This window comes from Seriola lalandi, unplaced genomic scaffold (genome assembly GCF_002814215.2).
Source record: "Seriola lalandi dorsalis isolate HSWRI2012SDOR001 ecotype SW California unplaced genomic scaffold, Sedor1 jcf7180002054582, whole genome shotgun sequence".
Lineage (NCBI taxonomy): Eukaryota > Metazoa > Chordata > Actinopteri > Carangiformes > Carangidae > Seriola > Seriola lalandi.
In genome coordinates, this window is record NW_019525135.1 from 357153 (window position 1) to 382446 (window position 25294).

A 25294-nucleotide genomic window follows, 5' to 3' on the forward strand; every position below is an offset into this window, starting at 1 on the left:
TGAGCGACATATTTCTCTCTTATTCCTCATGAAATCTTTACAAAATTGACATTTACAGGGTCATCAGTGCTAACCATAGAGCAAAATCAAAAAGTATTGTACTGTTCTGAAGTCATAGCAAAAGGTAACAGTCTTTTACATCAGTCTCATTATTTACAGCCTTGACACCTGGACCACAAACAGATGACGGAACAAATGCACAATGCTTCTGATGAGACACGCATTACTACAGATGTGTACAGACATGATAATGGGTGGAACAAGCAGATAATAAACATCATTTGCTTATGAAGACAGTCTGATGGCAACGTGACAGGAAGTTGATAAAAACTGGAAAGGCATTTCTCAGCCAGTGTGGTTTAGAGTTTTTGGCTGAGGGAAAGATGAGTTACCTGCAGAGTTTAAGGCCAGTTTCACTATGTTCTTATGCTCATTACAAGATCATTTTAAGTGCAGAGAAAAATAATACAGTCTGTGGGGACAGTCAGAGGCAGACAAGGACAGTTCTTTTTTTTCGTCTTGTCATTTCTTCGCCTTGCCTTTCCCTTTGCCTTTCCCTTTGCCCTTCCCAGACTCTTCTTTCTTCTCCGTCTTTGACTCCTTGGTGGCCTTAGCCTTCTTCTGCTGCAAGGAGCAACAAAAGACAGACGAGATATAAACTGAGAAACATAAAGAACACAATGTGGGTTTCAGTTTGCACATGCTTATCGCAGTTGGAAAGCTCTTACCTTGATCATAGCGTCAGCTTTGAGACCTTCTCCTTCATCCTCAGACTCCTGAACTCCGTTGTCCATGTCCTCTCCTCCCAGCTCTGATTCCCCACCACCTCCACCACGGCGGCCCTTCTTCACAGCTTGCAGGGAGTACGGCGTCAGGTGAACTTCTTTGTTGTACGCACGCGTGAAAGCTGCTTTGACCTGGGAGGATAGTGACAGCATAGATGTCAAAATTCACTGCTTGTTGAACATCAACCAGGGAAGAGATAAAGTCAGTGTATTTTATTTTCTGACGTGCGTTAGAAGGCGTAGGATTTGTTGAACGCAGATGATTGCAAACATGATCATCACAAATACTAAAACACAAAGCGGAGTGCAACACTGTGGAAATCAGCATGACAGTGCCAGTATCACACTGTAATCTTTGTATTTTACACCGCGATACATGCAGCTGTTCATTGTCATATCTTGGGTTACTTTTTGTGAGTTGTTATGATCTGCCTATATGTTGTGATGCTGACTCTGTGTACTGAGCATTTTTTTCTTCCATTTTGTACCAAAAACAATTTCCAAGAACTCTATCAACATTAACATAGGGCTGCAACAGAAAATCATTTTCATTAAGGATTAATCTGCTAATTATTTTTTTGACAAATTGATGAATCATTCTGTCTAAAAAAAATATATGAAAATATTTACAAATACCTGTTATAATTTCCAACAGCCCAAGGTGATCTATTCAAAAGTCTTGTTTTTTTTGACCAACAGTACACTTAGATATTCAGTTTATTATCATATATGACAGAAAAGTATCAAATCCTAACATTTAATAAGCTGAAACCGGCAAATGCCAAACAAAGAAAAAACTATAATGATTATTTAAGTAATCAATTAGTCAATGAATTGATGCAGCTGTGCTGCCAGCCAACCAAAAAGGCCCAAACTAACTATGGTATCATTCCTTACATTTCATTTTTAACCACTGTTTCAAAGCCAATCACTAGACTCCAAACTATACCCGACCCCCACCTCCTCCTAACCTTAGAGTCCAGTTTGGAATAGGGGTCAGGCTGTCCACCCCAGACGCTGATCTCCATGATGCTGTCCACGTCCTCCTTTATCAGCTGGTAGTCGTTCAGCAGCTGCACAGCTTGACCGGCGCCCTCTGCTCCGTGCCTCTGAAGTGGGCTCAGCAGCGCCTGCCTCAGGTAGTGCAGGTAGTCCAGGTTCACCGCCTGTCTGCTGCTGAACGTCCTGCAGGAGCCAAACAAGTTAAATATTCCGTGTGATTTTGTAATTGATGAACTGTAAAAAGTTTTTCTTTTCTTTAAAAAAAAAAAAAAAAAAAAAAAAGGTTCTACTCACTTTAAACTCATGTGTGAGGCCAGCTCCTGAACAATACGGGAATGTTTACTGGTGGAGGAATACTTGCCAAGCCAGCTGGGGAATGTGGGGAACTGACTCATGTAGCCTCTCATGAGCTCCCCTGGTAACACACTGGCATAGATGGCCTACGAACACAGAGCAGCACAATGATGAAGCTCTGGTGCCCCAACGCATGAGCTTGTGTCTGCTTAAATGCCATTGCAAGGTAATTAGGTCAGTGCAAGAATAAACTTGTGATAAGGTGCAAGTGTGTATTTACAATAATGTTATATTATATTACTTTTAGTGTTTGTTTTAAAAAAAACAAAAAACAAAAGCCAGTTTAAAAAAAGTAAATGCCAGACATCACATATCAATCTCACACAGAATAAAGAAGAGTAAATATAATGACAAGCTGTACTTAGAGTATGTACTGTTGTGCATTGAAAAAGAGCCTATTTCTGAGGCCTTTGGTTAGTCGATTATGTCAAATTACTGTTATCAAAAATATGCCATTCCTCCGCAGTGTTCCTATAAAGCATCAGAGACAAAAATGCAAACAGCTGCAAGTTATGTGGACCCCAAAACTGCAACTACACTTCAGAGCTACGGCGGCAATGTAGATACCACATGGAGACTGGTCTTAATGGTCCCAGACTTGTGAAGAGCTTTTCAGCCACATTATTCAGTCGTCTGTTTCATGCCTGTTTGACAGGAGAGATACACTTTTATTGTAAATCAAAATCGTGTTGTGCCTGAATGCATCCTGTGTTAGAGGGTGGAGTCGGATGAAGAATCTAGAAAGGATGTTCAGGTTCGTTCTCATAGGCCCTTTGACGGTCATTTACAAGGTGGCTACCCCAGGGTAAACAGGAAAGCTGAGATCATGGTAACAACAACTGCGTGACAGGGTAACACAAACTCAGTGTCTCAGCTTACACAAACGGCGTCAGGCTCGGTTCGGGTTTGGACATAAAAACACAGAATGCCTGACAGAATGGGGCCAAGCTCATGTACAACTCTCTCAGACTTGGGTCAGGTTGGTCTTGGCAGAAATATGCAGCCCGCACTGCACTGTATCCTGTGTAGACACTGATGGAGGACTGAAGCTGCTGCTGCTAATGTGCTGCTTTCACTACACCGCCTGTGTAGACATGCGTCTATTGTCTTCTTTTCAGTAACAAACAACTAGCATAGGCAGTTCCACTGCAAACTTTCAGCTCAGTAACCATCGCTCTCCACCACAGTGAATAAAAGACCATTAGTCTCCTCCTGAGTGGTGAAACAAGGCCAACTGTTCCATCACCATTCTATATCAGTAAGTGAATGAAATAATGTCATGTTTCCTTTGGGGTACATAAAAAAGCACATTGTGGCCTGATAATGAACAACACAACCATCTACTTTAATGTTAAAATATACATCGGTCCTCACACCAGAAAATGGAAATGGATAATTTCCCCTTAACCTCTTTTGTTTATATGTGTGCGTGCGTGCGTGCGTGCGTGCGTGTTACCTGGGTAGGCAGCAGTGACCAGTTCTGCCCAGAGCGGATCCGTCTGTCCACCAGGTCTCCGTCAGAGATGGAGTCCGCTGTCTTGCTGAGCAACACCAGGTGGGACTTCAGATCTCCACTGTGGCAAGAGAAAAGAAAATGCAGGAACATTAAAGGAATAGTTCATAATTTTTGTGAAATATGATCATTTGTCCTCAGCTGGAAGCAGCTGGCCTCTCTCACCCGGCAGCCGCTGGACGGACATGCAGGTAGTTCTCTTGGACGAAGAGTGGTGATAGCGAGTAGTCGTGGAAGAAGAGGTCGGACTTGTCGATGAGGCTCATGTGGGCAGTCTCCTCCCCCTTGGTAAACACCTTCCTGCAAACGTCAAATGGCCCCAGTTTCATGTCCTTGCGAGCTCTGGCTGCGTCAGACTTGCACTGGTCATACGTCATCACCTTGTCTTTAGCTGACCACATGCTCAGGTTGTGGATCACCTGGAGAAAAAACAGCAAGCATGGTTAGAGGGCAGACTGAGGAGTTAAAACCTCGGTATAAATGGACTTTTATGATGCTTTGTCGTCGTTACCTGTCGGACATCCTGATTAGAAGCGAGGATAATTTCATTAAGAGCTGGAGGTGGGATTTTAATTCCTTCTTTGAAAGCGATGGACATCATGGCTCCCTGAAAAATTGAAAAGGAAAGGGAGAGGGAAAAGAAATCATGAATCATGCAAACATCAAAGTGTAAGGAGACATCTGATTCCAACTGTCTGTATTAATAAGTATCTTTAAAAAAAACAGCATTATTTTATAGCCTGTTTTAAGATATTATCCAATTGCACCAGTCATTAAATACGCTACTTGGATGCACTCAGCGTTAGTGTCTTGTATCAAGTTTTAGGCGTTTTATTTGAATTTACTAACAGAGGTTGGACAGAATATTTGTGTGTGTGTGTGTGTGTGTGTGTGTGTGTGTACCTTTATCTGTTCCACTCGCGGCCTCTGGAAGCGCAGATCGAAGCAGTAGTTGGCCAGTGACCTGATCTTCTGGTGGTTACGATCGTTGCACATGCAGATGATGGGAATCTTTGAACTTCTGATCAGGCCGATCATCTCCTTCAGGAGGCAGGAGATCAGGAGGTCAGTATCAAGAACTCATTAGAAGCTTAAGGGCAGCTGGAGTGGACTTATTATCAGACTGAATTTCTATTTTGTGTCACTTCATTATTCAGTCTGACATTTTGCTAATGTTAGTCGTTTTCTAGACAGAGTTTGGAGAGAATTTTGCAGTTAACGATCAATAGCAAGTGATGTATCCATCTCCTAGCTGTTGCTAGGAGAAGGTAATTTTAATAAAACAGCCTGATTACAGAGTTTTTATTTCTGGAAGTGGAAATTTCTGGTCCGACTATCAGAAAAATATGTTTATTTACCTGAATTCCTCCTCGGTCCTCATTGCCAGCCATGCCATCAACCTCATCCATGATCAGGACATGTTTAGTGCTCACAGTCTGAGACGTGCCTGCAAAACACACACACACCAACAGTTACATACACCACATAGCGTACACTTGAATGAATTACATGTTGCGTTAATTCTCCAGGAGAAAGGAATTTAACCTCTGCCTGAAAAAAACACATGAACAAGACAAATTTCTGCAAATGTTTAGATTTCAGCAGCAGACTGAAACACTAAGACAGGAGATGTGATGTGCTATAGTCAAAGTACTGTCAGTATTGTTTTTGCTCCCTTAAAAAACCTTGGGGAAAATATTAGCACACTGCATCACAGGAACAAGATGCTTTGCAGGAGTTGCAGCTTCACAATAAAAACCTTTCAATGTAAATTGTTTTTCTTGTGAAACAAGCATGAAAAATGTTGTTACAGTCAGTGGAGTAGAAGAGCTCAATGAAAAATTAACAATTTAAATCTGTAAAATTTAGCAGATAATACAGTGAGATTAAGCATTAAAATGTACATGAACCACTGTTTCTTTATTGCACAGTTATCCATCCATACCACTGTATTTTGGAAACAGCTTGTCATTTTTATGTGCATTTGTATCTATTAAGGCTGATGTAGGTTCAAATGGACAGAAACACAGAAAGAGGCACCACCTTTGTAAAAGTTCTCGATGCTGGTGTTGTTAAGTGACTCTGCGACGACTTCCTTCAGACTGTTTTTGCTGCGAGTACAGCTGGCATTCATCTCCACATAGCTGAAGCCCAACTCCTACAGGCCGACACACACGCACCACGCGCACACACACACACAGACGCACAGTTAAAAGGAGGCTGAGGTCAGAGCAAAAATAATTCCAAGGTTAAAACATTATTTGATATAGCTTGGAGTAATGGCTGCAGCAATACTTCAAAAGCACAAAAATGTGGATGTTTCCAGACTGACCTCACAGACCAGGGCAGCAGTGGTGGTCTTCCCAACCCCCGGAGGACCAGAGAGCAGAGCAGCTTTAAATCCTGATCCATCATCTTTCCCTCCTCCAAACTTACCAAACCTTGCTAATGTGCATTAAAAAAAAAAAACAGCACAAAGCACATAGTCTTTAGCACAGGTACATTTTTCAGGGCTAAACTCATTGAAACAAATTGAGTTCTTGTTTTTAGTTTGTATCATTGATACAAACAAAGATAAACTGCTAATCTGCTACCTGCTGGTTTGGAAGCAGTGCTCTGGTTGTTGTGCCAGTTCTTCAGCCAGCGCAGCAGTTTATTGGCACAGCTCTGGTCACCCTGCTGGCCAATCACAGTCTTCAGAGAGTGTGGGCGGTACTTGTCCACCCACAGCAGACTGGCATCCTCCCCGGTCGGTGAGGGGGAAGATGATGAACAGGTGGAGGAGGATGAAAGGCCCAGCCCCCTCCTGGCCGTGTGACCTGAGCCTCTCCCAGGTGGAGTGCTGCCAGCTCCAGTCTTGCCACCATAACCTTGTGCCAGGCCGGTCTTTGACGGGCTCGGGGTGTGAGGGGACCTGGAATTACCCTTGGAGGGAGAAATCTTCTGGGCTTTGGGGGTGCTCTTTGAAGTCCGGCTGGGTGGAGTCCTGGTCTTTGAGGCTGTGCTCTAATTGACAGAGGGGTAACAAGAAAACATCCCAAAAACAGTTACAGCACATCTGAATAAAATCCATCCATACATGTAGAGGTGAAATAATTAGTCATTTGATGAAATCACAGGAAAATGATAACATAATAAAAGCAACTATTTTCAATAATTGATTAATCGTTTAAGTCATTTTTCAAGCAAAAAATTCAAACATTCACTGGTTTCTGTTTTAAGTTTGACTTTACCATCTGTTGGGTTCAAATTTTGACACCACAACTTAAATTACCCTGTAGACAGCATGATACACTATATTTCAGTAGATACTCTGAGTGCTGACCTCAGCCTCTGCAGCAATCTCATACTTGGACTTCTTTCCTGGTTTGGTTCTGATCAGCTCCAACAGACCATCCTCATCCAGGATCTTGGTACCAAGACTCTCCGCCTGAGCAGAGTGGGACAACAGAGTATAAAGTCGAGCTCTAACAGGAGGACAGATACAGGGAAATAGCACAAGAAAGAGGCAGGAAAACGAAACAAAGTCTTAAACTGGTGTGATTGCTGCTGCTTGTGTATTTCTATTACTCTACTATCCGAGTCAAAAAACATAGATGCTAAATAAACTATTCATATATCACTATGCATGTAATTTCTTGCAGTTTGCTGGCTTTTAACAATATTTGCACAACAACCACAACATTTGAAAATTAGTAACTGCTGTAAGTAAAAACCCTGTACACATCCAGTGTATTTCCAACAGGTCACTTGTGTTCAGTAGAAACTAGACTCAGATTACAAAAACACTCAGTATTGCATATAGTAACTGAGTAAGCTCATTATAATGGCATGTACATCTTATCAGTTACATACTGTGAAGTATTAAAGCCTAATGTAGAGATATTTTACGCTCCCGTTCACTCCCATTGCATCTATAACTCAGTCAAGACATTAAGGTTGATTAGTTTTCATATGATTATAAAGTCATTAACTAGAATTACCGCCTTGCAGTTGTAAGCCTCCGCCAACCAGCCAAGTTGCAGGCATGTTCACAATCTCCCTTTCCTGTGTTTCAGCATTGAAATAATGGCCAGAAGTACATATGTCACAGTGAAGTTGACCTTTGACCATTTGGATATAAAATATCATCACTTCATTATTTTCTTATTAGACATTTGTGTTAAATTGTGTCATAATTAGTGTGTGAATTCATGGGTTATGGCCAAAAACGTGTTTTGTGACGTCACAGTGACCTTTGAGCACTAATCAGTATTAATAATTCTGATCAGCTCATCTTTGAGTCCAAATGAAAGTTTGTGCCAAATTAAAAATTAAAAATTCGAAATTTCCTCAAGACGTTACTGAGATAGAGTTCACGAGAACGGGACGTACGTATGTACACACATATGGACGGACATGGATACCTCTGGCTGTCGCTGGCAGGGAGGCATAAAAAATCATGCCAGTCAGTATCAGTGCTCACAGCAATCACACACATTTTCTTGAGGAAATTAATTTGTTTGTTGAAGCCAGGTTGGTCACCTTCTCCAGCTTCGAGACTCCGCTGTCCCTGCCCTGCACCACATAGGTGGTCTTTTTGCTGACGTTGCCCGTCACTTTGCCTCCATAGCGCTCAATGAGGGATTTGGCGTCATCTCTCTCCATGGACTCCAGGACCCCCGTCAACACAAACACACAACCCTCCAGACAGTTCTCTGCTCCCTGGAAAACACACACAATATACAGTCAGAGATTAAGACCGAGACAAAGACGGTGGTCAGCAGCTTTTCTCAAGGTTGATGTGTGCGTTGTTACCTGCGGGATTTCCTTGGAGCCCAGAGCTCGTGGTCCATCTCTGTTGAGGTAGTTTCTGTAAGCGGAAGAGTTGACTTTCTTCTTCTCAGGGTCATCAGGACTCGTGTTTGTGCTCTGATGAGAGACAGATAGGAGGACATTTAACTTGCTCTTTTAATTGTTTTAATGTGTACTTGTGTAGATTTTCACTACGTGTTTTTATGTTTAGTATTTTATCCCTAGTTTCTGTTTCAGTGCTGCACAGCCAATTGGCCTTTGGGGAAAAATTAACTGATTTTTTGATAGATTATGTCCATTATTGATCTGGATACGATACATTTCAGCTGTCAGACGAGGCATTTGCAGAACTCACCTCTGGTTTCTTGGGAGAAGTTTTAAGTGCAGTGGGTGTTGTTCCTGTTTTGGGTGTGAACTTCATGTCTGAGCTCGACGAAGTGAGGGGCTCCTTTCTGGGAGAGGTTTTAATTTTTGTGGGTGAAATGGGGGTTTTGCCCTTTGTCCCTACATCTTTCTCTTCATCCTTCTTCTTCATCATGGCCAGTTTGGAGCTGGCTTTGCCAGGGGCAGGGTTCTTCTTAGGAGACGGACTGATCACATCCTCCAACACGCTGCGGTTGGTCTTCGTGAGGCTGCTTGTGCTGCCAGCAGCAGAGTCTGTGCAGCTCTTTTTGGGAATTGTGGCAGGTGCTTGTTTTTCATCAGAGCCTTTACGAGCCTGGATGAGGACACACACAAATTGATATTTACCAACCACTAACATCAGTAGTGAGTTTGCCTTTTAATCGTTGTGTTCTTTACCTTCTTCGCCTGTGGCTCCTCGTCCAGCATGGCCAGTGTTTTGGCAAACTCCTCGTCCTCATGGACCTGCTTTTCCATCTGAGTGAAATCAGAAGAAGAAAGCGAAAGCATGAGAATGGAAAAGCAGAGGCCAAGTTCAACGACAATTAGCAGCAGCAGTAAGAAGATTTTTTTTCTTTCAAGTATTCAAGCAAACATTATATCCCCATTTAGAATTTCAGGATTCCTCTAAATGATTCATGACAACTTTTAAACCTTCACAAACATTATCAGGCTTGGGAAACACAGACTCCTCCAGCCATCATACTCCAACAGACACAAAGGGTCATTTTTAATTAGACAGTAATAAAAATTCTTTTCATTATCATTTAATCTGCACATTATTTTTTTCAGGTTAATCATTCTGTCTATAAGTTGGTGAAAATTTGTTCACAGTCCAAAGTGACTTCATCAAATAGCTTTTTCTAACCAACAGTCGAAAAAGAACAAGAACTGGTTCAACGAACAAGCAGCTGTTACGCCGATCAGCCTACCTCCATGTCCTCTTCCATCTGCAGCTGTCTGGCGATTTCCTCATCACTGATCAGATCATCTGTGTCCTGAGTTGGCTGTGGAGGAGATGAGTTTTTACAAAGTCAGTTGGTTGTAAAATAATGATTAATTTAAAACAGTAATGAAAGACTGACAAAAGCGGCTCAATAGGGAATCAGTGGGTAACACTCAGAGACAGTCATGACCTTGATTCTTTTGGATATAGAATCAGTGCATTATCATTAGTCTGTACTCACAGCCTTTCGTTTGGTGCTGGCCACCAGCTTCTTGTCTGAGCGCTGGATGGTCCCTCTACCAAAGTAGTCAAATACTGAGGTGGGGGTTTTTTTGGGCTGAGGGGGTGTAGCTGATTTAGGGGTGACAGGTTTGGGAGGAGACTTCACCCCAGTTTTCCCTTGTGTGGAGAAGGGCTTGACAGGAGTCTCGGCCCCTGAACGAGGACTCCCTGCATCTGACTTTGTCGGTTTGGACGTGTCGTTCTTCTTGGTCTTGGAGACCTTCTTCAAGGATTGAAAGTTATCACTGTCCGAATCTACAATCAAAAAAGAGAAATACCCTATTAGAACAAAGCTTTTCCTAAATGAACCACACATCATTCCTCAACTTTAACACTCTTGAGTCTCCCCAGATTTTAACATGAATGTTTGAATGCTTTTATTTTGTTCATTGCAATTCTTTACCTATTCATTTTCATTTAAAAGCTGTTTGAAATTTCTCTGTAGTGATCGTCATTTTTATTTTTATATGTGTGCTAGAAATAAGATGGTGGATTTGACAACAGTAAGTAAATATCCATAGCAAGGACAGAAAAATCATGAGTGGAGATGTATCTAAGAAGATATATTTTCTTTTAAGTTAGCCAGGAAAATATGAGAAGTAATCAGAACAGCTCCAGCATGTACAATAAGTCTGAAATATGATGACAAACCATCACCTGTTTCGGAGACATACTGCACAGGATCTTTTTTGGGAGGTGGTGATGTCTTGCTGGTCTTTTGTTTCTCTTTGGGGGATTTCTTTGACTTCCTCACTGGCTCCTCCTCCGAGTCTGGACAGAAAGACAAAGACGAGTGGTGAAGAAAAGACACAGGGACGATGAAGAGCAACGTGTCAAGCTGATGCTGGTGTAAATCATCGCTGATGAAAAAATAGTCCACTAAGTGGGCTTCACTTGAAGTATCAGCTTTTTTCCAAAAACAAATCTCTGACAATCTTTAAAAACTCAAGAGATAGTTCAACAGCACTTCCATGTGTTTTAAGGTTTTTTCCAGTATCCTCAAAGACTCTTCAAACCATCTGGATGAAAAACAGTCATAAGGGGAATCATGTAGCAGCTCGAAGTCACACTTACCTGACTCTATGACTGCATGCTTCTTTCTTTTTTTCTCACTATCCTTGCGTTTCTCGTCAGTTTTGGGGCTTTTGACCTAAACATCATAAACCAAATTTAACCCTGATCAATACAACAATGAAACAGAGGAATCCTTATACAATAACGAAGGCAGAACATAACAATGATGCAAAGGTTATCTCACGATGCAGGAGTTAATAGGAAAGTTTAAGGACACTTTAATGACAATATGGAGCAATGGATTGTCAAAGTGTGCTAGAAATCTGAGTTAAAGCCTTAACCTGTTAGTTTGGTGAAATCTTTATTTTTTTGAAGATAAAATATACATATAATTTCTCCATCCAGACCACAACAGACCTCGTCTAGCTTAAAAAAACCTAAATTTATACATATCAGACCTGGACCTCCAGACAAGTCCAAACTAGACTGTTATAGAGTGTAAAGACTGTTCAAAACACAATTTGCATAATAGATTTGTGGCAGTGTCATAAGTCAATATTATTTCCTTGCCTTCTTGGTCTCTTTCTTTTTCTGTTTTACCACCTCATCTGGAGACTGAGGCTTCTTCTTCTTCTTCTCCTCCTCTGCCCTCAGGTTTCCATTGGGGGCTGGTTTCTGCACCGCAGCCTTCCCTGCAGTCGGTGCAAAGAACCGCCTGATGTCCTGTGTGCACACAGACAACATGTATGAGAAGTTCTCCATGAAATCAAGCACACAGCCAACCGTGTCCATGTGTTTACATTTTGAGGGGTTTCACTTTCTGGCGTGGGTTGAGGAGGAAAACGTATAGCGTTTAAATGAACACACCAGCAGATGAATATCAACACGAACGAACACGATCATTATGTTTTCATGGCTAAACTTAAAATAACAGGTTGATAAGTCTATCCTCTTTAGCTGCAGCTAACCCCGCGCAGCGTCGTTTTCACTTGAATTAACCGTCTACACATGTACGGCTCACAGTCAGAGCTGTGGCGTAGTATTAAAATCTGTAACGTACCATTGTGAAGACGTTTTTGTCGCAGCTTTAGTTTCAGGTTATTTATCAGAAAAGTCTGACAATCCTGTTTGCAGCCGCTTGGCGCGAAGCGGGACTCTGTGGTCGCCCGGAGATGACGAACAACCGGGAGTAGGTCTGTGTGCGCGTGGTGCGTCATGTGCGTCACTTAGCGTGTGTTTCGTTTTTTAATAAATGCAATAAAATAAGGAATCTCCAGATCAGTAAATGTCTCATTGTCACTCGGTGTCACAAAAATATTACCAAGGATTTGCAATGTATACACACATAAATAAACTATACAGTAACAGTCACATAAACCTTGAACTATGAGTTGAACTATGTTACATTTCCTGCAAAAAGGCATATTGGTTTTCTATTCTGGGCGATATACAGTAGAAAATAGGCTTTCTGTATTCAAAACAAAAACTAGACAACTATAGATTATGTTTATGATTTTTTTCTATCAATAGGAAATGGGAATTAAAGTGCAGATTGGTGTATTTGATGTGATGATGTCTATTGTGAAGTTGTATCTTGTGGTTAGTGCAATACAAGTGAATTAGTGAGTTATTGTTGAACTCAAGCAATATGGCACTGAGAAAACTTTCATTGATTAATTCTCTTTCATTCACCAAGTGAGCGTGGCCTCACTAGACAGTTCGACGTGTTGGCTGGTGCAAACTTGACTGACTCCTGTGTGTTTGGTGTTTAAAGGTGGCAAATGCTGGGACGCAGATACTGGAACCATGTGCCAGGATATCCTAATGATTTCTGAGATGACACAGAGGCATTTTTTACCATAAAACACACATTACACATAAGATACTGTAACTGTTCAATGACTGGTACACGCCAAGATGCTCACAATGACAAAGTTGACATGCTGATGTTTAGCAGGTGAAATGTTTTGGCCATACTCACATGCACCAGGTGTGTTGTCATGAACCAAAGTATTGGACAAATTCGTATTTTGACCCGATGATGTGCTACATGAAAAATCATCCTAATAAAACATGGACGTCTGTCATTTGAACGTCAAGACTTCTGAAACATTTTAATTTAAAACCAAATTGTCAACCTCATAATGGGGCTAGAAGAAAGGTCAGGGAACCACCAAAGTATGGAGAATAAATCATCTAGGGGCCACATATGTCTGTACAAAATTTAATGGCAATCCATTCATTAATTTTTGAGATATTAGACCAAAGTGGTGGGCAACTGACCAACATTGCCATTTCTAAAGCAAAAAGCAAAAACACTCCCAATTACAACCCTGTCTTAAAGAAATCACATTTGAATTAGATTTTGTAGTTTATTTTTTGAGCAGTGACACTGTTCTGAACTTTGGGGGGAAGCTGCATTACTGCCAGCAAGTGAAATGACATTCAATTTGTTTGAACATTTATCTACTGCAGCTACTACAAACAATCACTAGAGAGATGGGACTGAACTGTTGTTCACAAAGTATTGATGGTATGTAGCCTTGTTGATATAACCTCATAGTAAAATAGCACAAGCAGAAGAGAGGGGACACTGGGATTAGAAGGAGTTAAATCTGACTGAAGACTGGCCATGAAGATGGTCAGCTACAATTTACTTGGCCTTAAAAGTTGTCAATGAAAAAAAAGTTAATTATATTGTTTTACATTTGATCCATAAAAGGGTGAAATACTTTTAGGAAACAATCATAAATGTTCCTGTTTATTCACATTCACATGTCTAGGACACTACAAATGTGAACAGCAGTAAAGCAACAGGTTAATATCAGTTACCCTAACTTTTGATTCTAGGCTGCAGATTCAGTTTCCTTTGTTCATCATTTAACTATAATTTAGTATTAATAGTTTTGAGTTGATGTCCTTTTTGTTCCATTTGTATATTACCTCGCATTTTTGTTCTTGCAAAACTAATTTCAAAAGGTGCCGTTTTAATTAAACCCACTTTGACCTGCAGCAGAGTGAGTTAAATAAAAAAAGGTGACAAACAACCAGGAGAGATAAATTGGAAAAGTTGGTAATTTATTGGTCATGAGAGAACATGGTGAATATTTATTCGACTTCTGGCTCCACCACAGTGGTCTTCTCGCTGATGTAGATGCCATCCAGGAACTTCCTGATGTCCTTCTTTCTGACCGTGGTGGCCTGTTGGATCAAGGCCGCTGAAAAACAGAAGAGCCAAGTGTGAGGGGAGAAGAATGATCACATGCAGCAAACGGGCCTGCATGGCATGAGCACCATTTAAGATGAGATGTTGAACTAAACATCAAAAACAACAGGGCATCTGACAGAGAAATAGGGCTGGGCAATAGTTTAATATTAGTAATCAGACAAATAAATAAATAAATAAATAAATAAATAAATAAATAAATAAATAATCAGACACTTGCTGACTCTTTTCTCAAATGTGAGGATTCACCACTTTGTAATATGAGAACCAACTGAATGTCTACGTTTTGGATTGATGGTCATTCAAAAAACAAATACATTTTTCTTTGGGAAATTAGAAAATCGGATGGAAAACAGTATCAGCATATTGTTTTTAATCATATTGCCCTGCCCTAAAATCAAAATAGAAACAGTTTCTTTGAAAAACCAAGAAGTTAGAGCCACAACACTTTGCATAACTTGAAATTGCAGACATCTCTGGAACAGAAAAGAAAAGAAACATGCCTTTACAATGACAGTGTAAGGAGCATGCCAAGGAAAAGAAAAGAGGGCTCCCCTGTAGGCTACAAGGGAGAGTTCGACGGCATTGTCTAACCTCTACGACTGCAGATGTAACTTTTACTGATCTGGTTCCACTACTGTTCCCTTCTCAGACACGTAAATACCGTCCAAGAACTTTCTGATATCCTTATTTTTGACTGTGGTTGCCTGTTGGATCAGAGCAGCTGGAACAGAGAGAAGTTGGGGCGATGAGCAGCACATCACAACACACAGGGATCACAATAATTACAGAGGGTTGAGGAGAGAGACAATGTCAGTTTTGTTGTTTAGGCTCTGTAACCAGGTATAAGGAATTTAAAATGAAGCTACTAACGTTTAAGATGCAGCTTTAATGTAAGGCTATTTATAAGGAATAATTGTAATTAAAATATATCATGTTTTGTATTTTAGAGTCAGTTGTACTCAGTTTCTTTCCTGGTGATGCTCTGCCAGGCCTCTACAGCACATTCACTCACTGCTTGTTGAAATACACAGGTTACAGTCAAGAGATTACATTTTGGTCTTTGTTCAGGATCATTGTGCTGCTGTTTTCTCACTTCCTACACTGTTGACCTACAGCTCCTATAAAGCTGAAAATCAGCACGTCATCCACAAAGCAACTGTTGTATTTTAAGACCAATGTGCTGGAGTACAGAGCCAACAAAAAGGAAACATGTCACTGTCCTACTTACAAACAACAAATAGTACAGTTCTGTATACCAGTGGACATGGGGGGTGGGTCACTTCAAAATCTACATCAGTTGTGAAGGTGTTGGATTCTTACAGTGAAGTCTTACTGACTTGGTAAGAGAAACTGAACTGAGGTCCACTGATGGCATGTTCGTACAATATGTTCCAATGTAGAGAATTAAAACTGAAGTTAGTAGTTCAACCAGGGATCCAGGATCACAGCCCCCAAGAGGCAGCGAAGTACATCTGAGGCTTTGAGATGATTAGCAATTTCGTTGAGTGGAATTTTCAATTTTTTTGGACATTTATCATTAGTTTTTCCTGGTGAAATGATTATTATAAACTGTCAAACACCAGAAAAGTTTAGGAACCACTGACTTCTGATAAACACTAATATTGCTGGAATTAACTGAAATTTTACATCATGAACACCAGATCACAATTTTACATCTACATTCTACATCATTTTTCATGTCTCCTGTCATAAAACCAGAAAAGTAAAACTCAGTTCAGGGGAATAATCTGTTCTGTAGAACAAGAGGAGGGAGGACTATACATGAAATCAGGATCTGACAGGATTAATTACTACACCATGGGACTGATGTGAAATCACTCTGCCAATCACATGCCACCAAGTTCTTCATTTGTTTGATAAAACTGAAATTATTTCAGGTAACCTGCTTGAAGAATATTGATAATCTGCAGCATTCTACTGAATGGGGGCTCAAATATTGGGAAGGATATCAACAGGGAATAGTGCCGCAAATCATTCTTGTTCTAATGTGCAGATAAATTATTGTGCCATGTAGAAGATGAACAACATACATGAGTTTGACACCAGCTCAACGTCGTTGCCCTCCAGCACCAGCTCGTCCTTCTGGGCGGCTGAGACTGAGCAGATCACACCTGAGATAAGGACAGGAAAAATGATCGTCACATGTGATCAAACAAATTATAGGAAGTGGGACAATTTTCAACCCAAAAACAAAAAATAAGTTGCTCAAAAACACCTCCACATGTTGACAGGATGCCCCGAGGATCTAACTGCAAACCCTCAAAATCTTAGCCACAGCCACCACAAAGAACTGACTCAATGGAGCATTGTAATTAATGACTTCTCAAGTATTTAATTCTAGACCTGAAACAATTAATTGGATTATTGAACAAAATATATTAAATTTATCACACCTTACAGAAAACACTAGTAGTTATGATAAGAATGCAAGTTCCAAAACTACAATATTACAATAACTGGCACCCACCAGGCCTCATTCTGACACGGCGGATGTACTTCTCTCCCAGGAAGTTCCTGATCTCCACCAGAGTGCCAGTCTCCTGAATGACAACGTTGATGGGGAAATGGGCGTACACGGAGCGCATTTTGTACCGGAAACCCTGCAGTCAGAGGACAGGGAGTCACTGAGACGGACTGTAAAGGCTAACAAAATAAACTGCTCAACAAAAGCCAACATGATTTTTACAGCTACACAGCAGAAATCATGACTACAAAATTATACTAACTTCACCATCAAGGCTGGGGTATAGAGATTATTATACCAGTTTGACACTTGTCAGTCAATAACTCAAGACACCATCAGAGAAGCTGAACTGAAATCTCACCAAAGTGACTCCCTTGATCATGTTCTGGACGTGGCTGCAGATGGTGCGCACTGTGGCCAGCTCCTTCCTGTTTCCCCACCATTTATCCACACGAAGCTGAGGAGGACAGCACAGCAACTCATGTCACTTTCATTAAACTATTTATCAAGTTTTATTGAACAAAATATTCATGTTTTAATCTATCAGACTGTTAACCCATTACAATAGAATGGATCAATAAGCTGAGAATTTCCAAATCAAGTAACTTCTTTCTAAACAACACTTTTGAAAAACACCATTTCCCTGCCACTCTGCTCAAGTTGAGAAAATGTTAAGTTCACTTTAACGGTCATTTGTCTTTTTAAATAGCTGATTATTAGCTACTTGGGCAGAACAGAAATAAGCTGCTAGCACAACATATCATTAACCTTTAGGCTGATATAATCAACCTGTCAAGTACATCTAGAGCAACAGTACATTTGGAGTTGTGTTTCTGGGGACCTGGCAAATCTAAGCTCAGTTTTCATTCTTCAACGTTTTTGTCTCCAAACAACTCCTGAGGAAAATATCAGGCTATTTAGCTCCGACATGCTCTACTGTTTTCACCAGCTAGTGCGTGTGACTGCTCTTTGGTGCTGGACAGGTGTACAGTGGGTTATAAGGACTTTTTTTTACACTGAAAAGAGCTGCCTGCAAAAACAATGCTATGAGAGCTGCAGGCCGGACAACTAAACAATGAGCTGAAAGTCACTATAAAGCTGCATAAAGCCAAGGCCAGCTGCTGATTAAGGTGATGATTCTTTGTAGGTTTGTCACTACATGGGATCCCTCTAACATGGACACTTAATCTAAAGTACAGTATTTTTCCAAGTGCACTATATTTTCATGACATCTGCCTTCTTGCTCTTACCTTCTTCTGTTTCTTGCCCAGCAGGCTGAGCTCCAGGTTGATGTGGTTGAACTCCCTGACGAGCTTGCCACGGGGCCCCTTGACAATCACTGTCCGCCCCTTCAACCTAATCTCGACTGCACCACCACACAGGAGCAATCAGTTAAAAAAAAAAACAACAAAGACAAAATGGATGAGAAGCCACTCTCCATACAAGTTATAGAGATTATAAACAAACTCTTAGGATCATCACGATTGACCAGTTTCTTACCATTGTCGGGGATGTCGACAGTCTGACTGCTGAGAATGGTCTTCATTCTGTTAAGAGACAGACACAGTGTGTTTAATGCTCTGAAGCCCTTTACACCTCACATGTACCAACTGTCTTATCTTATAAGCTATAACAGTGTGAGGTCAGGTTACAGCGTGCAGGCAGGTTATGAAGGGGTGGACTGGCATGTTGAACACCTGACAGCTAGAATATATAGCTTGATCTCATGTTTACAGATTTCTGATAGAAATGTGCTCAGTGTCAAACTGAATGCAGCCAAGCCTCACTGCGATACCTCAACTAGCGCTAATGCTAACGTGGAGCTACCGAAGGTAGTCAGACCGGTGTTTCACGTGTTATTACTACACAGTTAAACTTCTCTCAACACGTCAGTGGCCGTAAATGACAACTGGAGCCACCCGAAGGTCATCTTATATAAATAATATTGTTCAACAAGCTGAGGCCTCAGCAGCGTCAGGCCTGAAACAAGACAGCGGAAAACTACTAATATATTTCCTCACAAATCTTCAAGTAAAGCCAAAATACAGCCTGTGTTGTGAACCACAACGCTCTCCGTGACTGACGATTTGAAATTAAAACAAAAATATGTTTAATTGCCACAGATGGAGTTAGATAAAACTCCGTGAACAATTTCTTGGATATCCTCACCTCGCCGGTAGCAGAGGAAAGGAAGAAGGAAGGACGTCACGACGCTGTTGTAGAGCACGTACGTGTCGTCATCAGGCATTACCAGACGATCTTAGTGATGATCACAAATTGACGAAGTATGGATACATAATACTCCCGTCAAAAGTGTGGCCAAACCTTTTAGAGGTAAAACTGGCCGCAAATACCAACTAAACATAGAGAAGCTGTTAATTTATTTCTAGTTATTAGCAGCATTTTCTTCCACTTACCTGTGCCGCGTTCAGGTCATATCGGAAAAACTGCAAGCTCAGTGCGATCTTTAGTCTTCAGGAGATATCCTGATTTTTTTTTTTTTTGTTTGAGCTGTCACCTATGTTTTGTATGCAACTTTTATGCTGCTGTTTTTGTTGTTTTTAACCGTAAGACGTATTGATATCGATTAACTCGGAGGTTTTCATATTTTCCTACTCTGCAGACATTACGTGAATATAACACCAGACCAAAGCAGCCGTTCGTCCAGGGTTTGTGGCTAATGACAAGTCGCCTGCTAACTAAAGTCATGGCGTTGCTGAAACGAAGTTGCTGCGTTGCTGGTCGTTTCTCCACAAACCATCTGTGGCTGAGTCCCAGATGCATCCCACATGTGAGTATTACCACTCGGACATTGTCCAGTTCACGAACAGCGATGGTGTGGGTGATCTGTTGACGGGATCCGTCGGAGGTGAAGCCTGTGTCACGGGCCTTGAAGTACAACCTGCAGTGGTGTATGTTTTGCACCTAAGCTGCAGTGACTGTTCACACCAAAATAAGTTGCCGTGAACATTATGACTGTGTGAATTTAAGAAAAGACTCAGTAAAGTTGAGATACCAGAACTAACCCACCGGTCCTGCCTCTACAGGTTTATACCAGCAGTCTATCAACTGTGGCCAAATCCTCCCCAGACCGGGCTGACAGAAAGAAGGAGCTTCTGAGCGACGACGGGCCTGATCTGCAAGACTTTATTTCAGGGGATCTGTCTGAGAAAAGCAAGTGGGCTGAGTACAGAGGCACCCTGAAGAGACAGAAGGGAGAGAGGTAAGACAGCAGAGACATTGCAGCTGTGGTAAACAGGAGAGAGACAGTCGGGATTTCCAGCTCTTGCAGGTTCAAGAAAACCGTCTGTGAAGTGCGGTATGTTTGTTATCAGAAGGGTTCAAAGACCAGATCAGACTAAACCTTATCCCAGACTGTGTTCAACATGAAGGTTAAGTGTCCTTGAAGTCATAGTTTTAAGAGAAATAGTTGAAGGCGGGATATAAAACAGGATATAACATTACATTGATGCAATCGTTCATAAGCAAGCAGACAAAGTTTTACCGCTCCATTTGGCATCTTATTTCTAGATCATCATTGTTATTTTAATTATTAAGTTGGACTCCTTCATGTCAGTATGGATACACAAGCTTTTTTAGTCAGTGTAAAAAAAAAATTCCTCATTGATTTACATGATTTTGAGGTTACATTACCATCTGATTATTTTATCCTTAAATATTTTTTCAGTTGAATTTCCACAAAAGTTACCCTACCACAATGCGTAGGGACATATACTATGATAGCACCGATGTCCACACATACATTGCACATTTACTGAATAGCTCTGTTATATCAATACAGGCTACGGCTTCCTCCTTGGCTCAAGACAGAGATCCCCATTGGAAAGAACTACAACAGGCTGAAGAACACGCTGAGAAACCTCAACCTGCACACTGTAAGTTTCATATCTGTGAGTGCATGAATGTCAGTGTTGTCCACTGTCCCAGCTGCTTTGAGCTCACTTAAAAATATAAACAACTAATGGTGTGCACAGACATATTGAGACGTCTGAAATATGACTTTGGTATACGAGAGGCCAGGAAATTTATGGTACCACTGCTTATGTGTTACTGTTACAAAACTACTTGCCTTTCAAATACAGTTAACAGTTTGGATATTGTTTGTCCACAGGGTGTCTGCCGGTCTTGAAACGTGGGTTTTGTAGTTGTTAAGTCTGTCTTTTGTTCGTTTTGTCATTTTACACCCTGGGTCTAAAAGTCAAGTTCTTGGGCATTTGAAGATGTGTTTCTCTCGTCTTTGTCCTCAGGTGTGTGAGGAGGCCAGATGTCCAAACATTGGGGAATGCTGGGGAGGAGGAGAATACGCAACGGCCACAGCCACCATCATGGTCAGTCTCCTGACAAACGGTGACTCTTTGATGTGCAGCTGAATTCACTGCCAGTTATGGATTAACCTCTGATTTTCAACAAAGGAGCACTTTGATATCGTTTTCTGTACACTTGCTCTCTCTCTGTATACAGCTGATGGGAGACACATGTACCCGTGGATGCAGGTTCTGCTCGGTAAAGACGGCCCGTAAACCCCCACCTTTGGACCCAGACGAGCCATACAATACAGCCAAGGCCATCGCTGCCTGGGGGCTGGACTACGTGGTTCTCACCTCAGTTGACAGAGATGGTAATGACCTCCTATAACAGTGTGTCCTCCCAACTCTTCCCTACTGTTACTGCTACTTTACATCATTGGCAGCAAAGAAACTCTCAAAGCTGGAAGATAAACTGATGTAAAATGATTATGTATTCTGGACTTTTCTTAGCAAAGTAAACTCAGAGCTTCAGTCCATCTCTTTCCACACTCTTTTCCAACACACCATGCTTTATGTCCAAATGTTGTTGTTTTTTTTGCCAACAATATCTTCATCAGGATGGAATCTGAGGTTGTTTCTGATTTCTTTAGATCTGTCAGTCACATGACTTATAAATCAGTGTAAATACCAACTATTCAGAGAAATTAGTTATTTTCCCACAGATTTTAAATAAAGTTCACAAAAAATACAAATGTCTACAAATTCAAAATAATGGCATTAATGGCCTGTTCTAATGCCAGTTTTTCCTTTTTGTGCAGATATTGCTGACGGAGGAGCAGAGCACTTTGCTAAGACTGTCTCTAACCTGAAGGAGAGGTAAAGTGTCCCATCCCTTTTGGATATATTGGGAGTTTGTATCTTAATATCTGTGCAAAATTAATAAATAAGCACCTTTGTCATCCTCATCCAGAAATTCTCAGATCCTGGTTGAATGTCTGACCCCTGATTTTCGTGGTGACCTAACAGCTGTAGAGAAGATCGCACTGTCTGGGTTAGATGTGTATGCCCACAATGTGGAGACAGTGCGTGAGCTGCAAAGGTACTTAGACTTTACATATTGCTTCTGTATTTTACCAGCTTGTAGTTTCTGTGTTTTTATAACATAATAATGCACAAAGTTAGAGGCCAAGAATCTATTTTCTGTTGAAAGTCTTAATGCCTTAAATTCATCAGATGTTCAGGCTGATATTAGTGAAATGAATCAAATTCATTGGATTAATGACAACAACAAACAGTTTCATTGAATTGTCTTTTGGTATCCTCCAGAGATGTTTCAAGAAAGATAAGAAATAATTTGCTCAGCAATATTATTTGTGTCTGATAGGTTTTTTTTTCTCCAAAAAGTTGAGTGAACTAGTTAAAAAATCCTTAAAATGAGATTTGCTCTTTTTCCCTCATTGTAATATCCAGAATCTATGAAATTTATGAATATGCGAATATTGTTCATTTCAAAATTTTAACTACTAGAGACGATATTTCCCACTGAAAAGTCCGTTCTCAGTGTATGTGAAATAGGGATTGATGGTTCCATGTCGCAGTTGTTTAAGTTGCATCTTGACCGCAACTGGCTCCAAATTTGTTTTGATGTCACAAAATCATCTCATACGCATCTTGTTAAACAAATGAAAACAAACTCTGCACAAACCTGAGTTTGCACAGGGAAGATCAAAGTATCCAAAGTATCTGTCATCAAGCCCAGCTGGTAAAAAATATAGTTAATATTTTCAAGATAGTCTTTTGTGTAGTTTTAGTCTGTGTATAAATAAAAAGTTATAGTGTTGGTTACAGCCCTGCCACAAGAGGGACGTCTGTCACATAGAAGGAAAAAGGTAATACACACTATGACCAGCAGGTGGCACACAAGAGCCATTTCCCTGCTGTTAGTATAAATACTAGATGAACTGCAGAAGTGGAAACCCAGAGAAAACACATTGTAGTGGTTTAGTAATCTTGGTATATGTTATCAGTGTAAGGATATACAGGATATTTACCTTCTGGATGATTTATTTCAATGGCTCAGGATGTTGTTCTGTCCCATCTCTTTCCAGGCATGTTCGTGACCCCAGAGCGAACTTTGACCAGTCTCTGAGTGTCCTGAAGCACGCTAAAAAGGTCAAACCCACTGTGCTTACCAAGACTTCCATCATGCTGGGACTGGGGGAGACTGATCAACAGATACGCGACACCTTGACCGGTGTGTACTTTCACTAGTCACACACACAGACACACTTAAAACATTCTGACGTAAACTACAATGATTTCCTGATCGCGCTGTTGTGCTGATGTTGCAGAGCTGCGAGAGGCAGGAGTGGACTGTCTAACACTTGGGCAGTACATGCAGCCCACTAAACGCCACCTGAAGGTAAGCTCCTTATTCTCTGTTTGGGATTCTCGATTTACTACGGCAGCGTGGAAAAAGCACTTTCAGTAAAATGACAACACGTGTTTTGGTTTAGGTGGAAGAATACGTCACTCCAGAGAGGTTCGCCCACTGGGAGAAAGTTGGGAATGATATGGGCTTTGTTTACACAGCCAGCGGGCCACTGGTGCGATCCTCCTACAAAGCAGGTGAGAAACTTTACATAGCACATACACCATACATGCACAAGTCATAGAGAGCCCAGTCCAGTGCCATAAAGGACTACCTTATTTAAAATCCATTTTATTCTAGCTGAAACTCATTGCTAAGATTGAAGCAGCAGCATAAAAGGTCAATTTCCCCAAACTGGAAAAAAAAACCTTTGTTAACCCACAGTGACATCTAGACATGCAGTTAGTTTGAGTTTGTTTTGCTCAGGTTTTGAGATTGAGACCACGGTGAGGTCTGATACTCAAGACTACCATTCGTTATACTGATGTAGAGAGAAAAGGTGCAAAATACAAGAAGACTAAATTTGTACATTTTTCTAAACCAAATCCATCAGTTTTATTTTGAAAGGTGATAAAGGGTTGTGGGGAGGGTGGGGGAAAGAGGCATAGAAATTATGATTTTCTGATTTCTTTGGGAAGTAATTATTGTACTGAATAATAACTATAATAGTAACTATAAAATGAAAAGTCTCACTACGATAACACTAGCCACTAGACATACGATTCATGTAAAACTGAAAAGTAGAAGAGTCTAGAAGGACAAAGTTCATCTTTCTAATCAGTTTTTTTTCTTTTTACAGGCGAGTTCTTCCTGAAGAATCTACTTGAGAAGAGAAAAGCAGAAGTCACTATAGCAGAATGAAAACCAGCAGCTTCTACAGTCCGCCCTGCATATTACCTTCATATATACTTTTAACTACACGCATTTAGTTACAAAATCAGCTTTACACTTGCAGCGGCACAATGCATTGTTGTAAACCATAGCACAGGAAACACATTTATCATAATGAGTAGGAACAACTTGTGCAGTTAAAAAGAAGAAGCAGGTGGCAGTAAATAAGGGTACGGCAGTGAGTTGTTACTGTCTACCTGTGGCAACCCAGAGGTCTCCTGTACATTTTAGAAGGAGATCAAAGAGAACAAAGCAGTAAGAGGTCTGCAGATATGTAGATAACCAGGGTGCAGACTGTGTCCACGTGACCCTGCCAGGAGAAAATACAACCTGGTGTGAGCAGTAGCTGTAATTTGCCATCTCTGCACCTCAGGGGCCCCTAAATTACACCCAACATCAACTCCCTCCCCCTCAGGGGCCATGGACTTCAAGTAAAGAGCTACTGACCTTTCACAGCGAGCACTCTGTTTATGAGTGCTTTGATGTCTGCAGTTTCAGGACCAATGATTTAATCAAGCAAGAGGGGTTTTTTGCTGTTGGTTTGATGATTCTTGCAGCAAGTCAGAGGTAAAATTACATGATACTATAACAAATCTATGCCTGCTAAGGACTCCCTTTAAAAAATTTCTATTTTATTACACTAGGAAAAAGAACAAGTTGAGCCCAAATTGGCCTCTCATCAGGTACTTCATATCAAAAGAGCGACTTTTGATACATCTGTATGTAAAGAAGAGATCATTTGGGCTCAAACAGTGCTTATTCTAATGTACTAAAATTTTAATTTTACACCTGGACAAGAAAGATGTATGTTTATTTTGCACACTGACTGTTTAGACAAAACGAATCTTTAAAATGTACATTTATATTTAAAGAATTAAAGCTCCTCAGTCTACATTTG

The 25294-nt window shown here is 40.8% G+C and overlaps 3 protein-coding genes across 4 annotated transcripts; 1 reads left to right on the forward strand and 2 right to left on the reverse strand.

Annotated features, from left to right (window-relative positions):
• Positions 1 to 12279, reverse strand: rfc1 (replication factor C (activator 1) 1). Its single transcript, XM_023418549.2, has 23 exons — positions 12153 to 12279; positions 11663 to 11815; positions 11153 to 11228; positions 10736 to 10849; positions 10038 to 10333; positions 9783 to 9857; positions 9250 to 9327; positions 8804 to 9166; positions 8452 to 8565; positions 8179 to 8358; positions 6980 to 7084; positions 6249 to 6660; positions 5987 to 6099; positions 5698 to 5812; positions 5013 to 5101; positions 4558 to 4695; positions 4166 to 4261; positions 3820 to 4073; positions 3598 to 3715; positions 2082 to 2227; positions 1757 to 1970; positions 729 to 917; positions 1 to 624 (listed from the first exon to the last, which is right to left on the reverse strand). The coding sequence occupies exons 1-23, from the start codon at positions 12153 to 12155 to the stop codon at positions 523 to 525; spliced, it is 3543 nt and encodes a 1180-aa protein (XP_023274317.1). The 5' UTR covers positions 12156 to 12279; the 3' UTR covers positions 1 to 522.
• Positions 12280 to 14149: 1870 nt separating this feature from the next.
• rpl9 (ribosomal protein L9) lies at positions 14150 to 18466 on the reverse strand. Of its 2 annotated transcripts, XM_023418533.2 has the most exons (7): positions 18307 to 18466; positions 18057 to 18172; positions 17168 to 17263; positions 16810 to 16942; positions 16373 to 16453; positions 14913 to 15042; positions 14150 to 14310 (listed from the first exon to the last, which is right to left on the reverse strand). In XM_023418533.2, the coding sequence occupies exons 1-6, from the start codon at positions 18350 to 18352 to the stop codon at positions 14936 to 14938; spliced, it is 579 nt and encodes a 192-aa protein (XP_023274301.1). In that variant the 5' UTR covers positions 18353 to 18466; the 3' UTR covers positions 14150 to 14310; positions 14913 to 14935. The 2 variants fall into 2 exon arrangements, with proteins under 2 accessions (XP_023274301.1, XP_087033282.1); XM_087177156.1 differs by lacking the exon at positions 14913 to 15042.
• A 973-nt stretch (positions 18467 to 19439) lies between these two features.
• Positions 19440 to 25290, forward strand: lias (lipoic acid synthetase). Its single transcript, XM_023418532.2, has 11 exons — positions 19440 to 19597; positions 19854 to 20029; positions 20609 to 20702; positions 21075 to 21155; positions 21289 to 21445; positions 21893 to 21950; positions 22045 to 22173; positions 23183 to 23328; positions 23426 to 23496; positions 23591 to 23702; positions 24305 to 25290. Exons 1-11 carry the CDS (start codon positions 19487 to 19489, stop codon positions 24364 to 24366), a joined length of 1197 nt encoding a protein of 398 aa, XP_023274300.1. The 5' UTR covers positions 19440 to 19486; the 3' UTR covers positions 24367 to 25290.
• The last annotated feature ends 4 nt before the right edge of the window (positions 25291 to 25294 follow it).